Genomic DNA, 17124 nt, shown 5'->3' on the forward strand with positions numbered 1-17124 from the left:
ATGGATGAGCCTCTCTTGTGAAGCCCAAAGAAAAAAAAGAAAAGAAAAGAAAAGAAAAGAAAGCCTCTCTTGTTTCAATCCCGCTTCACAATTGATAATGAGAGATATAAATGACGGAGAGATGTTTCCGTAGGTTAAGCAATAAATTATTTTTGTCAGAGGCATGCATTTTAAGCCAAGACTTTACCGCCATCTTACATCAACAGTCGGACAAGAAAATAGTTTTCAATCAGTAAATTAACAAATTAAGGCTCGATCAACTCCAACTGGATTTCTTTACATGCTTGAGGATCCGGTATCGACCTAACGAAAAAGGTCGAGTTTGGCCTAGGCTCAAATCCTGGAGTCCTCTAACTTGGCAATTTCTATGCTCGTTTGAGAAAACAAGTTTGAGGGTTGATCTGTGAACAAGATCCGAAGCCAGCCTTAGGTGAGAAGACATCTCATTTCTTCTCGCCTTCATTCCTCGATATCAAACTGTGGTCAGTTTCCCTTTCCCCCTCCCTATAGCAATCAAAATTACTTGATAGTGGCAATAAAAGAACAACATTATCCATATCTAAATTACCGATCATATTTTTCTCATCATTTATCTCTATTAAGGAACACCACAATCAAAATAAGTACTATTGTTCAAAGCAATAGAAGTTAACAAAAGCTGCCTACCCAAAAATTACCTGCACAAAGATCCACAAGAGAGAACATGATACATCAACAAGTAGTATATATTATGGCATTGGTAGGTACGCTGCTCTATTTAAGGACTGACGTGTATGTGTTCCATAGTTCATACTATAGAAATGATTTGGAGCCAGAAAGGACACATTTATTGAACCAAGTAAAGGTGAAATGTTCCATTCAAGATAGGCCAGCAATCCTTATTCAACAGTTGCATGTATAGAAATGTTAAGGATACATGGAGTCTACCCTCAGACTATTCACAGCCATTCATTTATTGTGAGTGCATGAAATTTCACCTCACAGCCTTAAAAGGTGAGGACACCTGGATCTTTCTCAATGAAGCAAATGCCAAGCATAAATCCTTATCAATAGGGGATTATAGATAATGAGATAAATAAAAACAAATTAATTTGCTCTTGTTCATCAAAGGTGCCCAGAGATAGAGTAACTTGTCAGTACAGAGAAGACCTTAATTCATGTCCACAGGCATATCGCCAAGGTTGTTCAGAGAAAGAAAGAAGTATAACTCGCATATAACCGCATATCAGCGGCCATGCAAGGGATTGGTGGATCAGATCAAATGGCTCCTATCAGTTGCATCCAAATGTTGTTGCTTGGACAACCAAGAACTGTTTAAATTGGTTATACTTGTGTTTTGGCTCCTATTAGAGTAGTTTGAGTTGAAAAATATGGAAGAAGCGAAATGCCCGGATTTTCTTAAAGAAATCACGTTCTATCTATTGTACTTGCAGAAAATCTTATCAACCTTTTTCAACTGGAAACATTTCTCATTTGCTCTTCGCTTGGGGGAACCCCTGAGTCCCGTATGGAATCCTCTCCGTCTCTGCCTGCCCAATCCTTCCCTTAAGCCTATCGGTCAGGGCCTAATGTCTTTCATCGTGGAAGGGGCAATGCTTTTCAATCTGGTATCCTTGTAAGCCTTCTAAGCTGTCCATTCTGCAATTAGGCGCTGACTCCAAGACTGATACGATAGGCTTTGAGTCATCAGTTTTAGCCCCTAGACGAGAGGGCTATGGGTATAGACCCGAAAGCACCTTCACTGGCCATGGACTACTCAATCAAGAAGCTGTTTAACCCTCATCTCAAATTTGGAAATAACTTCGCAGCATTGGCGCCACACGTCAAGAGACACTGATCTATTTTATAGAAAAAAAGTTAACTTATATCAGGATGTAGAACTTATATAGTTGCACATTAAAGATACAGAGATCCTTCAAAGTACTTATGAGATTATTAAATTTGTTGAATAGTTTAACAAGTCTACTTATAGACCACTACCTATTATAAAAGTTTTTTATTGCTTTTTAATTTTTTTTTGCAAATTTTTTATAAATAGTTTCTCTAAACTTCATTTTTCTAATAAATGCCAAATGGCTTTGCCTCCCTCTTCGTCAAAAAAAGATCTCCTATTAGAGTAACTTTGCGTGCTACAACTGCTATTGCAATTATATGAAGCCTACTATTCTACTAATCAACCACAAAGAGAGAGAGACATCTTGCTTCATAGACTTCCATTTAAATTCTACTTAAAACATTGGAACTTCATGAAAGTGGATTCCACATTCAATAAAACACATCTTGCTTCCAGCTGGATCTCTTTTGTTTCATCTTGAGCCACTTGTCTTTTGTGGCTAAGAATCTCTTTTAGGTCCCAACATCCACACACCACAGGGGCTCTATTGCTGCTTCCTTTATAATATTCTAATAAGACTGTAGCCGATCAAATGTGAGTTCATGCTTTCATTTTTTTTCCTTCTTTCATGAACCTGTCCATATTCTTCCTAATCCTTCATCAAAGAATCATGCTGTTAAGTGTTAACACAAAGCATTCTTTCCACCCCCTCTCAAAGTTCACGAGTCATTTCCCAAGGCAAGAGGAAATGGACATTAAAGTTTGTTGAGCAAGATTGCGTCTATATCCTAGTCATTATCCTTTGTGCCTTCTCTTGTTGTCAAAATGCACTAATTTACCTTTTTTAAAAAATAGTAAAATATCACATTGGGACATCTATATAAACTAGCAGTTATTTGACTTAATATAATTTTATTTTATTCTATGAAAAAATTGTTGATGAATTGATTTGGGTTAATAGAGATATGCAAGATAATGACAAAAAATATTCGATCTTTGAGAGGTTATAACATATAAGAATTGATAAGATTAATCCTTCACATGGAAACCTTAATTCGCTAGTATTTTTGTATCCTACATTCTATAATGAGGGTCAATTTAATCTGTAGCAATTTATAATATTGTTTGAATTGAGTGAGAATATATGCCAACTCTTACCATCTCTTAGAAAGCCATTTGCAAAAGAGAAGAATAGAAAACAGAAAAAAGTTGAATAATGGTAGGACAAAATTTCCTTTCTCAAAACAATTCTCTTGCATCAAATTAGTGTGCAAATGCCAATAAATGTAAGAAATAGACAGCAATTGAAGCAGTCGTATTATAATTTATTTGATGCGAAGCACTGGAGTGCATGAATGACAATTGGTTAGAATTTTTCAAGGAGATGTGTCCTTGAATTATATTATTTCGAAATGCCATATTCTATTTTAAGGACATGCTTTGGTATTGCCATGTTAACTTAGACATCATAATAGAATTAAAATGACCTCCATATGAGTTATGGTTCTCTTTTTAATGTGTAATTGATAATTGCAATTAGAGGGATGAAACATAAAATGCTAGCTTGGTCGGATACCGGGCTACTCCTTTAATAGTACATATTTCATCAAAACAATATTTGTTTTTAGCCTTTTAGGAGTGCATGAGTAATTTAACTGGCCAAGTTGCTGATGTCGATTTTGTTGATACAGGATATCAGGTTTGATTCTGCCCTCACTCCAATGTTTAGCTAGACTAGGCCTCTACATATCCTTGTTCTGTATATAAGTAACTAAATAAATAGATATTTTTTTTTTGCTTGAATATTCTTCTAAAAATTTAAATTTGCGTGAATACCCTCTTAAAAATTTATATTTATTTCTGTATCCTTATAAAACACTGTTTTTGCACAAATGCCCCTAATATAACGGTTCTTCTAATACGATTAATAAAAACCATATTTATTTTAATTAAAAATAAATAAAAAAATTGAAATTACTTTTTTGTTCTCCATCACGATCGTCTTATAAATATTTTTTTTTGCACATCTACCCATTAAGAGTATTCTAGTCATTTGAATTTGGAACCTTTAATTTTTTTAACGGTATTAGATGGTGTGGGTACATATACAAAAATAAAGATAAAAAAGGGTAGAATAGCAAAACAAGTGTTTTACGAGTGTATATATACAAAAATCAGTTTGGGAGGGTATTCATGCAAAATTCGATATTTAGGAGGGTATTTATGCAAAAAACCCTAATGAGTTTTTTTTCCGCAGGGATACGCTTCTAAAAATTCAAATTTGCTTGAATACCCTCTTAAATTTATATTTATTTTTCTACCCTCATAAAACACTATTTTTGCACAAATGCTCTTAATATAATAGTTTTTCTAACACTGTTAATAAAATCTATATTTATTTTAATTAAATATTTTTTTATTACTTTCGGAGGATATTCATGCAAAATTTGATATTTAGGAGGGTATTTATGCAAAAAACCCAAATGAGTTTTTTTCTGCAGGGATACGCTTCTAAAAATTCAAATTTGCTTGAATACCCTCTTAAATTTATATTTATTTCTGTACCCTCATAAAACACTATTTTTGCACAAATGCCCTTAATATAACTGTTTTTCTGACACTGTTAATAAAATCCATATTTATTTTAATTAAAGATAAAATAAAATTTTAAAATTACTTTTTTTCTTCATCATAATTGGCTTATAAATGTTTCTTTTTCACATCTATCCATTAAGAGTATTTTAGTCATTTTAATTTAAAACTGTTAATTTTTTAATGGCAATAGACCACGCGAGTACATATGCAAAAAAAAAAAAAAAAAAATAGAATAACAAAATAAGTGTTTTACTTGGATATACGTGTAAATATCAATTTTCGGAGGGTATTCATGCAAAATTTGATATTTAGGAGGATATTCATGCAAAAAAATCCAAAACAAATATCGAATCCAAACTTAACTCAACCTAAGAACGAGCAAGATCACCCATACCAAGCTCATTTACTAATTTTCATCAAAAGTCATCAATTAGTAAGGACAGGATAGGTCAATGTGGATCTGGTTGTCTTATAATAGGATCCTGGTCTTATGCAATAAGAATTACACTGTAATCCGGGATAGACTTGAATAAGGCTGGGTTTGAGCTTAGTTAGTCCACTGTACATGGGATATGTTGGGGTCCAAATTGAAAACCTTGGGATATGAAATTGGGTCGGTCCCAAACCGAAAGCCCGGTCGAAGTTAGCCCCAGGTAACTTGAAGCGAAACGAGTTCTATAAAGTTCTATAAACCGGTAATGGAGTAGGGATTGGGAAAACCCCATTTTTGGACTTCAATTGGAAAGGCAGCTTCTCCCCGCCCCATTTCGTCTGAGTCCCCGGCTCCTTCTTCCTCCGCTCTACATCCATCAGAGCTCTGAAGAAGGAGGAGGGAGCCTACCCTCGGTCTCTCGCGCTCTTTCTCTCACGATCTGCGCCTAGGGTTTTCTTGGTCTCTTTAATGCTGATCGCCGCCGCCGATGCCTCCAAAGCGCCAGACCTCTAAGGCGGAGATCGCCAAGAAGCAGAAGGTCGTCGAGGACAAGACCTTCGGCCTCAAGAACAAGAACAAGAGCAAGAATGTCCAAAAGTACGTCCAGAGCCTTCAGCAGACCGTCCAGCCCAAGCCCGACCCCTCCAAGCTCGCTGCCAAGGTTAGGGTTTCCATCCTTTCCCCCTATTTCCCTTTCAATTCCTCCTTGAAAGCCTTGAAAAAATCCCATATTTAACAAAAATAATGCGTTTTCTATTAAATCCCGAGTAGAAGAAGAAGGAAGAAGATAAGGCGAGAGAGAAGGAGCTGAACGATCTGTTCAAGATCGCGGTCAGCCAGCCAAAAGTCCCCGTTGGTATGATATATTTTGTTTATGAAACATGGATGTTGCAGGCAGTGGCTGAGGTTGTTTTATGATTTTTTTTTATTATAAAAAAATGCAGTATTACTGTCTCATTGCTTGATTTTTCATGTCTTGATTAGGTGTTGATCCCAAGTCTATACTATGTGAGTTCTTCAAGGCCGGGCAGTGTCAGAAAGGGTTTAAGTGCAAGTTCTCTCATGATTTAAATGTCCAGAGGAAGGGTGAGAAGATTGATCTCTATAGTGATAAGCGCGATCAACCTAATGGTAGGAACTGGAACCGTGTTGCTATAATTCCCATTTGTAATTGTTCTGTGTGTTAGTTGGTTGTTCATTCGGTTTTGCCTTTAATGTTATTTAGAGACGATGGATGATTGGGATCAAGAGATGCTAGAGAAGGTGGTGGAATCGAAAAAGAAGGAATATAATCAAAACAAACCCACTGAGATTGTATGTTACCCTATCCTCGTCAATTTGCACTTGCACTATATTTTGCTAGTTAGTGTGAATGCTTGTAGAGGCAGTTATTAAGAAAACAAGGAACATGTTGAGTGTGTTCTAATGGTCATCATAGCTCTCATTTGTTACCAGCTGGTAATTTTTCATGAGCCACTAATCTAATTAGCAATTTTTGATTCTTTGTGCTTTCAATTACAACAACTTCTTGAAGAAGAGTCTTTTGACAATTTTTTATTCCAAGACTTAACCCATTGCTCTTTTTGAAAGTGAGGATACTTCAAATCTTTGACTTGAATAAAGAAATCAAGGAGTTTGAAAGTTGGAAAGGATGAAAGGAGCTTAATGCTAACTCATTCATGTCTTCAAGTCATGCTGATTAAATTGGTTTGGTGTTAGTTTATATGTAGATGCCATTGACAATGTAATCTTTTTTTTTTTGATAAATTGGATGTCTCATACTCGCCTCATATGAATACATCCTACAAAATCAGAAAACAAAACATCTCTAAACAGAACAGAAACACTAGTATACGATGTCCAAAGAATGCCACCAAAATGATCCGGAACAAAAGAGACTAACAAATTCGTTGCACTGTTCGCTTCCCTGTAGACATGATTTGTAGCAAAAGATGTTCAGGACTCTGCTAGCTTCCAAATATCATACAACAGAGGATGTGCAATGGCAGATCTAGCATGCTTCGTAATCCAACCCATTGTTGTAGCTTAATCGCCTTCAAGTAGAACATGAGTGGCCTTTAGGAAGAGGGTAGCATATCGAATCCCCTCCCAAGCAGCCCACAACTTTGCTCCTGGAATGGACGGTTCGAAAAGTTGAGCCCCACCCGCCGTAGTAAATTGACATTTCGAGCCTTTGATTACAAAACATGCACCTCCTTTGTTGGCTCTGTTGTTGTCACTACCATCGACGTTGACCTTAATAAAGCTCGGGGGTGGGGGCTCCCTAGTAATAAATACCATTCTAGTAAGTGAGGTTGTAGATAGAGTCCTAGATGTCCTTGGCTCTTGACGGTTCTTCAATGGTTGTACTCTGAATAATTTCAGTAGCTTGCATAAGTGCCATCTCCAAAATGTAGCTAGATGAAAGGGAAGTATGATAAAAAAAATTGGCTTATTGCTTGCGTGCCAGATATGATAAACTATGTAGGCAGCTTGGATACACTCTTTCTTTTTGTTTGGCCTATGTCCATAAGTTTTTAAATAATGCAGAAGTGCCTCAGCTAGGGATGGAGCCGAAAAATTGTTAAGGGAAAATTTGATGGCCACCAAACCTGCATTGTTTTTGGACATTGAAAGAGAGCGTGGGCTACTGATTCTTCCTTGTTAGCACAAAGATCACAATTAGAGTAATGTTCAATCCCCTTTCAACCAATATTCTGCGGCAAGGAATGCGGTTCCAGACCAACTTGCATATAAATAAAGATATGCGAGGGTGCACTCCAATTTTCCAAACCTAGGCACTAGTCTTTTCTGGTGCCTTTTTGTACAGTTTATATAACTCCTTGGCCCTGACTTTAGAGTGGCAGGACGTCCCCCAAACCAATCTATTTGGCATGCCAGCATTGGCATAGCGATAGTTAAAATTGTATTTGATAGCCCTTCCTCCTTTCTGGTTCCTTTTTGTATAGTTTTATATAACTCCTTGGCCCTGACTTTAAGAGGTGCACGACCTCCCCCAAACCAATCTATCTGGCATTTCAGCATTGGTATAGCAATAATTAAAATTCCTCCATCTAATAGCCCTTTCTCAAACATCTGTCTAACATAAACCTCATTCCAAACCTTCCCATTAGAACTGAGAAGATCTGTCACCTGTAAGTCCATAACGGGCTCTTGATGAAACACGGTGGGCCAAATAGCAAGAGGGGTTGAAGATATCCAAGCATCATGAAGAACATCAATTGAGCCTCCACAACCAAGTACCGAACGAATATTAGACAAAATAACTAGGGCATGAAAGCATACTTCTTTCCAGATGAACGAGCTACTACGGGAGGGAATAGGCTTGGAGGAAGTCATCCATGACCCGTATTTTGCTCTCATTAATCTGCTCCATATATTATATGGTTCAAATGCAAATTTAGCCACGTGTCACGCCATCAATACTGAATGAGAAGCAACTGGATCCCCAATCCACCATCTTGGATCGACGTGCACACCTTTTCCCAGGCCATAAGATGTACTCTTTGAGTTTTGCCTGTAGTGCCCGAAAGAAAATTCTTGAGCATTTGCTCGAGCTGCAGGAGGGAAGACTTGGGCAGAATAGTATTAGACATAAGGTACATCTAGGATAGAACTGATTTGACCAAAGTAATCCAGCCCATCATAGACAGGGACTTCGATTTCCAACCCTCAAGTCTCTTTTTTACATTTTTCTCCAAATCAGAACAATCGACCCTTCTCAGCTTTCTACCAATGATGGGAATGCCGAGATACTTCCAGACTTTGTCTTTCTCTATAACTCCCAAAACATCTTTTATTATATCTTTCTATTGAGGCTTGATCTTAGGACTAAACCGGATAGCGGATTTGGTTAAATTCACCTTCTGGCCCGATGCTGCACAAAAGCTTTCCACAATCCTCTTAAGAACCATGGCATTTGATTTAGATACTCAAGCCAGGAGGAGGCAATTGTCAGCAGAGAATAAATGTGAAATAGAAGGTGCCGCCGGCATGGGTTGATAAGCCAACAATGTTTGGTTCTAGATAGCCGACTTGAGAGCTCTAAAACACACATCCATACAAATAATAAAAAGATAAGGGGAGAGAGGACAACCTTGATGGGGACCAACCGAAGATTGAAAAAATTCCATTAGCGTGCTGTTAATGAGAATAGCAAAGGTCCATCTCTGCACACTGCCCAATGTCCATCTGATCCATATATCATGGAAGCCCAGTTGCACCATGGCATAAATAAGAAAGTCCCAGCTTATGCGATCATAAGCTCGCTTCATATCTAGGGGGTCTTGCACCATGGTTCGGGACAAGCATGTATGTCTTGTTTCCCATGATGATAATTTTAAGGTATGGGTTGGTTTATTTGAAATTGTATATTTGTTGATCTGACACACTTGCACTGTGGTCCTTTTCATCTTCTCTAATCCTGGTTGGTTCTAGTTCAGTTATTGCGGAAACATGATCATATCCTATCATTCAACTTGTACTCTGTGTACTCCATTCTGTTTTTCTGCCTAATACCTGTCAAATTATCTACTTATGAAGAATACCTTTTCTACATAGTCATTCGTCGCTTTTTTTTTGTGACCTTTATATAGTTGATGAGGTCAGTCTTCCAACTTGATCTCCATGTGAGTGAGACTATAAATGTTCCATGGTCATTCGAATAGAGGGCTTTATGGGATGGATTTTTGATCATGAAAAAATTCTCTCTTTTGTGGCTATTTCTCAAGAATTACTACTCTATCTTGAGCTATTACTTTATCGTTGGAATTTGCTCTGATGGAAGAGGAGAGCAAACCAACACTCTGCATAAAATATCTAGGCTGACTATAGAGGTGAGCACTTGTTTGCTTCACTTGTTTGCTTGAAGAAGATGCAGATGTGGGAGCATATTCCTGTGCCACCATGGGAAATTACAACCTAAAGAAGTAAAAAAAGGAGAGAATATTAAGTGCTTAGGAAGTGGATACAGGAGCTTTTTTTTGAAAAAAATCCATAGTTGATGTGGCACCCAAGATGGACTTTTCTGCTACCAGGGATGAGCAAAGCATGTGGGCAATGTTCTGAAGCACATGCAGCCCTCTGCTTAAGATATTTCAGTTACTAATTGCCTGGTGTCCCCTTTAAATACCCTCAACCTGAATGTTGCTTTCTATCGCGATTTTGGATGGTCTAATTTTATGTGATTCAAAGGTACCATGTGGATACTTCTGATACAATCTACAAGATTCTAGTGAAGTGGACATGAAGGTGGATTGGTGGAACTTTTTGTGCTTAAGTCATCTTTTGCTGCCATTGTTGCCCTTGTATTGTTGCATTCTTGATAAATCTTAAAGATTACTGATATGTTTCACAACAAGCTGATTAATGCGGAGATATATTGTTGGCCAGTTAACATGCTAAGCAGGGTGTTGATAGAACATCCCTGCCACAGGTTTTGGAAGCAGCATTATTGGTGTAGAATTGTGCACTTTCTTTATTTGGTTCACTCCCTGCAACCACTATGTTTTCTTTGCTCTAGTTTTTTTCCCTCATAACTGTACAAGAATGTATTGATATGGAGCACCGAATTTACAGATTTGGTATCTGCATGTTGTCCTTTTCTAAACTATATAGATAATATTATATATTATATATTATATATTATATATTATATATTATATATTATATATTATATATTATATATATATATAGAGAGAGAGTGAGGATGTTAATTTTAGCTGTTTGATATTTGCAATATATGTGCAACTTCAGCATTTGGGTAAAGATTCTTGGGTGACAGTTTCATGTTTGTGCAGGTTTGCAAATACTTCCTAGAAGCAGTGGAAAAGAAACAATATGGTTGGTTTTGGGTTTGTCCAAATGGTGGGACAGACTGCCACTATAGACATGCCCTTCCACCTGGGTATGTTTTAAAATCTCAAATGAAGGCTTTATTGGAGGAAGAGACAGAAAAATTATCAATTGAAGAGGAGATTGAAAATCAGGTAGATGCCGCTCTGCAGTTTACTGTTGCTGATGTAATTCTTAAGTTTTTTCACTTCACATCAACTTTTTGTAATTTTTCAGAGCAATGCAATGCTTTGTTATCAAGTCCAGGAATTTTTTGATGTTGAAACCCGAAATATAGCACTAATTGGCCATCGTTTCCTTTGTACAGCGGGCAAAGATTTCTTCCTCCACTTTTCTTACTCCTGAGTTATTCATGCAATGGAAAATAAAAAAGATGGAAGAAAGAGAAGCTGGTCTTGCTGCACAGCGAGCAGAGAGGGCTAAGAATGATCGCATGAGGTAATTTTCTTTATATTGTTCATTCTCGGTTATCAAAGGTTGCTATAATGTTCGTGCAATAATTAAACAATATGGAACCCTTTCAGTGGCCGTGAATTGTTTCTGTTGGATTCAAGTGTGTTTGTTGATGATGCTGAGGCATACGAGAAATACCAAAGCGAAGAATCTGATGCTTCTGAACAGAAGGTAATCTCTCCATCTTGTTTTTTTTATAATTTTAGCATGTCTCAAACTGTATTTGAATATTATATACCGTAACATATTTGAATGCTTGCTGGATTTTTACGTTGCCATAGATGCATGAATAATCAAGTAAACTCAAAGCTACACATATGCTTGTCAATTACTTATGACACAAATGTTGTATATGCATCTGTTAGCATTACCAGAGTCAGGAAAAAATATCTTAATTTATTTGCCGTAGATTTGGCATTTTGCATGATCAATACTGCTTGGTAGTAGATGTGTGTATTCCCTTTGATGTTGTTTTTGTTGTAATAAATGTTGCAAAAACGCTTTTTTGACGCTAATTTTTGCCATCATATAGCAGCTCAAAAAGCTTTATAATATTTTTTGAGGGAAAAAAGCTATAATATTTTGAGCTCGTTTGGTTCACAGGAAGCATTTTTCCTCCTAGGAATATGATTCCTAGGAAGCAGATTCCTAGGAAGAGGATGCCTAGGAAAGTACTTTTGGCATGTTTGATTGACTATGGGAAAGTGACAAATTTTCAGAGTGCTTATGTTTGGTTGACCATCCACTTTTCTGGAAAAGTTATGTGTAATTCCTATTACACCCTTAATAAAAATTAGGTCTTTAATGCTGAAGGGCTTTTTTGAATAAAAACTAAAAATGAAGTGATTTTTGGCTCATGGGAAAGTAACTTTCCCATATTTCTCATGGGAAAGACTTTTCCATGAAATGTAGGAATCATATTTCTATGGAAATACAATTTTTCCATCTCTTTCCTTTGAAAACTCCAACCAAACAAAAGGCATCTCATTACTTTTCCGTTGACCACACTTTTTTCCCTTATTTTTCCGCGAACCAAACGAGCCCTTTAGTGTACATGAAACCTCCTTGTCTAGTGTCTCACCCTCATCCATGTCTCACCTTATGCGTGTTTGCTGCCATCACTCTGCCTCTCAGTCTATGTGATGCCTCCATCTCTTTCCCAATACACCCAGTTGTTGCTTGCATTATCATGACTTGGTCCGAGAAACTGTCCATACAAGCAACATCTGCCCACTGTAATTAATTCTGTCTGAGCACCCTTCCCCCAGTTCACTTACCCCTTTAACTGTCGCTCCTGTATGAAACAGATGACAGGCGGACGTGGAGAACCAGTTGAACAATTTTAGGTAGTGGAGGGGGTTTAGCGAACCAATGGTGGTGAAAAGAGGTGGCGGGAAGGGAAGGGGGTAGGAATGGTTCTATGGGGGAGTGGGTCAATGTGTGTCATAGCTCAGAGGTAGGGGTGAGAGAAGGAAAATACTGAACAAAGAATTACCAAAAGTGCAAAAACTTATAGCATGGTTCAACACATACTTCTCATTGAAGAGCTAATAAATAAACATTCATTGCCAAAACTTTTATTATCAAAATTCTCCTTATATATTACTCTTTCTCTCTCTATCTCCCCCACCCCTCTTTCGTGCTGAAGTGATTTCTACCTAAACCTATAGTACTCAGATAAAAGGATATGATTAAGCTTGTCGCAGTTATAAGGGCTTTGGATGTTAAAAATTTTCTGTCATGTTTTTGTGCCCTAAATATGACTTCTTGGCGATTGACAATCTACAGAGCCAATATTTCTTGGTTGGGATAAGGCTGGATGATTGAGGTTATGGTATCTTGTTTTCATCTTAGATCAGAGAATTAGCTGGTGAATTTTGGCGAGCCATTACCTGTGGTCTATGGTTGAATTGGGGCTATCATGAAGCTGTAAATGGTTAATCGTATAAGAATATTTAATCTAATTGCAATATTTTCAAATAAATAAGCTAAAAGGTTGTTGATTGGGATCTGAATTGAAAATCTGTGATGAATTATATTTTTTTTAGCGAAGTTTAACATGTTACATGCTCAATGAGCATGCGATGAAAGCCATTTGTAAGCATACAATAGAGAGCTCCATCAGCACCTGGGATTTGAGCGACCATCTCACTCAAACAAAGTGGAGAAACACTTTATTAGATTTCAATTTATTGATGATCATGTTACATGTAACCAAAATCAAGAACTGACACTGAACTGAATCCTAAATAAACCAATGCTTTCTGAACCTAGCTTCTTTTTTTTTGTCTTCTGTACTGATGCTACGTACGATACTTCCTCATAATAAGATTGATACTCTCAAAAACTGAATGGTCAGACAACCAACCTAATATGCATATGATTTTTTAAAATCAAACTAAATGATTACCAGATGACTCACGTAAAATTCATTACTGATTAATTAGTCAGATGCACTCATACACTGATCGGCATTGTTTTCACAACAGAAATTAACATAACGGTATCCTACTTAGATTAGTTGCGACCTCCCTTATTAGTTTTAATTGCTTCTAGCTCTCTTACCTTGAAGGACTAAGTAATTGGTCTAATTGAAGGGACTATACCTGCTCATCTTCCGTCACTTTGTAGTTGGTCTTTGCAATTGAAGGGACTATTACTCCGAGTGTTCCACTTACCTATGACAATTGTTTTGATTCTTTATTCAGCTTATATCAGAAGAGTCTAGACAACTATCATTTGTTAACCTTTTAGATCTTTCGGTCTTGTTACTTGCAACTTCTAAGATCAAAGCTCACATGTCCAAGGGAGAAGAGAAACGTGGAATATGATGTTCTGGGCTGTATAGAAGACTGAGAAAGTTAATCCATTTTACTTGTCCCTGTAGTCTTTGCCAAGAATTCTAACTTTGACTCTTTTTTATAGATCATTATTAGATTGATGGTATACCACTTGCTAACTTTGGTTGCTTTAAAGCTTTTCTTGGCCTTCCTAGCAAAAAGACTTTGTGAGCCTTCAAATCCTGTTCTAGTTAGAATAATGTTTCATATGGAGAACTGCTTGAATTGGTGATTGTAATTTGTGTATCAAATTTGTAAGTTTTGCTGCCATGAATGTTTCCTGAATGTATACTCCTTTTGAGACGGTAGATGATTATTTAGCAAATAATTTATTGTACTGATGGCTTGAGAGTGCAGTCTGTCACTGATTTTATTTAGCATATTTTTTGCCATTCATTATCGTTAATATCTTGTTCTTGGATCTTGGGGTGCATGGTATTTCAAGGGTGTTAGATGTTCTTAATGATGGAGATGTGATTCAACACAGGACCGGCCTCAAAGTATTTGCAGAATTCATGTGTGGGCTTTCAGAGTGGCTTTAAGAGTTCTTCATGACTAGATTTCATATTTGATAAGATTGGCTTCAAGATATCTTGCACTAAAAGATAGCTTATTGACATTCTCTTCACACAAGTGCTATCTGCATTGATGCTGTTAGCATGTGCTTATGTATTTTGTTGCCTGCAGGTCGAGAATGAAAATGGGCTTGAGAGGCCAGGTTTATCAACTTCTGTTGATAAGGTTGCTGAAGAAGTGCTGGATGATGATGATGATGATGATGATGATGATGATGATGATGATGAATTGGACATTGATGAGCTGAATGAGCTGGAAGCAAGTCTATCTAAAACATCCATCAAGATCTGTGAGCCAGATATAGAGGCATCATCTTGAGAAGCTTGCATGCATCTGCCAATGCCCAAAGTCTTGCATCCGCCCATGCTCGGATGGAACCATCGGCAGCAGCATCTCTGCATTTTGAAATCAAAGGCATGAGTGTACGATGTATTTGTAGCAAGCTGTGTAAAGTGCGTACAAGTTAACTCGGCTGTGCTCTGAGCAAAGATGCTCTAATGACCAGTCGTATTTTATTGAATTTGGCTCTAATAATAGAATCAGACTCAGCTTTGCTTGCTGAGGTGCTGGAGGAGCAAGTTTTGATGCAGCTTTTCCCAGCTAAGCAAGGCTATAAATTATGGTATCAAAAAGAATATTAAAAGGTCTAGTTGCTGACCGAATGAGTACTTCTGTAAGGCTAATATTAATGCAAGATATCTGTTCTGCTGCCTTTTACTTTCAACATCGTTTACTAGTTGATCAAGTGGCAAATTCATGATTGGATGCTATCACGTCTTTTGACACCCTTTGTGATTGATGCAGGCCAATGGAGTGATAGCCTAATAAAGTTATGCATCATTTTTTTCATTGATTAAGAATTTCAAGTCTCGGCGATCCCAAGCTAGCAAATCTCTACACAGGAGCACCATAATCAGTAGAGTTCGCTCAAATTTAGTGCTAATTAATGTTGTTGTCACCACCATATTCGAAGCTTTTAATTTGATTTTTGAAAGTATAAAGTAACTCTTAGTGACAGGCATTAGCATTATATCAAGGCAAAATTGTTAGTTTGTTACTTTTTGGTGCGAACCTTATCAGCCAAACCAAGTCTGGAATTAGAGAACTGCCGACAGGTATCAAGCAGTTGTGTAGGAGGCCACAGGCTATTTGGTTTTATCTCATGGACTTTAATCCCAGGCACAAATCTATTTGTTTGAGATGGATTAGGAGAATAGAGGCATAGCATATCTTTTTTTCAGGTATGATCCACCCGTATTAGCAAAAAAAAAAAAAAAAAAAAAAAAAAAAAAAAAAAAAAAAAAAAAAAAAAAAAAGGAACAGGTAAAAAAGGATCTAGCGAAGACGCTGAAATTTATGTCAGAGAGAGAAATGAAGAAGCATCAAAGAAATCTGAAGTTTACAAGCACACCTTCATGGTTACACTCCTAAAACCAAAGAGAGACACCAAATGAAGGAAAAAAGGCCAAAAAAAAAAAAGACCTCCGTAGGTTATTGAAAAACACAGCCACGGAGATCTCCACGGCAGACTATAAAATCCGACGACGTCCAATCCCTCAGCTGCAAATTAAAAACAGCAGAGCAACATCTGAGGAAAAACAGATCCATCAGGATTGAGGAATAGGGATTTTTTCCGATTGGTAGCGGTCGGCCGCCGAGCCCTCGGCCCGGCCCTGCCGCTCTCCTCGTCCTTCCCTCCAACGCCTGCCTCCGGCCATGGAGGCGATCGCAGAGACGACGTCTTCGGCGATCTTCACCTTAATCTGGCCCCTCTTCGGATAGGGATTACCGGTGGGCCTCCTCTCGGGATACCCCGGTGGAGTGTTGCTCGCCATTATTCTCTAATGACTAGAGAAAGGAAGAAGCCCGGGAGGGTGGGAAGAGGAGCGGTCCAGGGAGCTCTTTTATAGATACGGAGAAGATCTTGAAGCGCTTCCTTGCCTGCGAAGTAGTGCACTTTTAATCCGGATGCCAGGTGTATCCCAGACCGGTGTATCCCACGTCACCTGTTGGGCGGCGTCGGATGGATGAGACTGCGTCGCTGCCTTCTGGAAGAACAGTTGACAGGTTTAAGTCAATGACAGTTTTCTTATATTGTTGTCTCCATCGTTTTAGCTTTTTTTTATTATTATTATTATTATTAATGAATATCTCATAAATATCAAATTTTGCATGAATACCCTTTCAAAATTGATATTTACATGTATACTCTTATAAAACACTTATTTTTATTATTCTATTCTTTTTTTATTTTTATTTTTGCATATGTATCCATGTCATCTAACGGCTTTAAAAAAAATAACAGTTTCAAGTTAAAATGACTAAAATACTCTTAATGGGTAGACATACAAATAGATTGCGATCCCAATAGCAGCAGGAGAAGAAGACGGGGATAATAGCATAATTTTAAAATTTTATTTTATTTTTAATTAATATAAATATGTTTTTTTTAATACAGTTAGAATAACCGTTATATTAGGGACATTTGTGCAATAATAAAGTTTTACGGGGGTATATAT

The 17124-nt window shown here is 37.3% G+C and overlaps 1 protein-coding gene across 1 annotated transcript; it reads left to right on the forward strand.

Moving 5' to 3' along the window:
- The first annotated feature begins 5122 nt into the window (after positions 1-5122).
- On the forward strand, positions 5123-15329 carry LOC103696279 (zinc finger CCCH domain-containing protein 11-like). The gene is made up of 8 exons (XM_008777848.4): positions 5123-5523; positions 5634-5718; positions 5847-5993; positions 6088-6176; positions 10682-10870; positions 11044-11174; positions 11261-11360; positions 14717-15329. The coding sequence occupies exons 1-8, from the start codon at positions 5350-5352 to the stop codon at positions 14921-14923; spliced, it is 1122 nt and encodes a 373-aa protein (XP_008776070.2). The 5' UTR covers positions 5123-5349; the 3' UTR covers positions 14924-15329.
- Positions 15330-17124: the final 1795 nt, after the last annotated feature.

This window comes from Phoenix dactylifera, chromosome 12, assembly GCF_009389715.1.
Source record: "Phoenix dactylifera cultivar Barhee BC4 chromosome 12, palm_55x_up_171113_PBpolish2nd_filt_p, whole genome shotgun sequence".
Lineage (NCBI taxonomy): Eukaryota > Viridiplantae > Streptophyta > Magnoliopsida > Arecales > Arecaceae > Phoenix > Phoenix dactylifera.

Excerpts from the sequence above, each read along its gene's own strand:
- LOC103696279 (XM_008777848.4), top strand. The coding sequence starts at position 5,350 with ATGCCTCCAAAGCGCCAGACCTCTAAGGCGGAGATCGCCAAGAAGCAG. Across the intron at positions 5,524-5,633 it reads CCTCCAAGCTCGCTGCCAAG|AAGAAGAAGGAAGAAGATAA; the intron begins GTTAGGGTTTCC and ends AATCCCGAGTAG. Across the intron at positions 5,719-5,846 it reads CCAGCCAAAAGTCCCCGTTG|GTGTTGATCCCAAGTCTATA; the intron begins GTATGATATATT and ends TGTCTTGATTAG.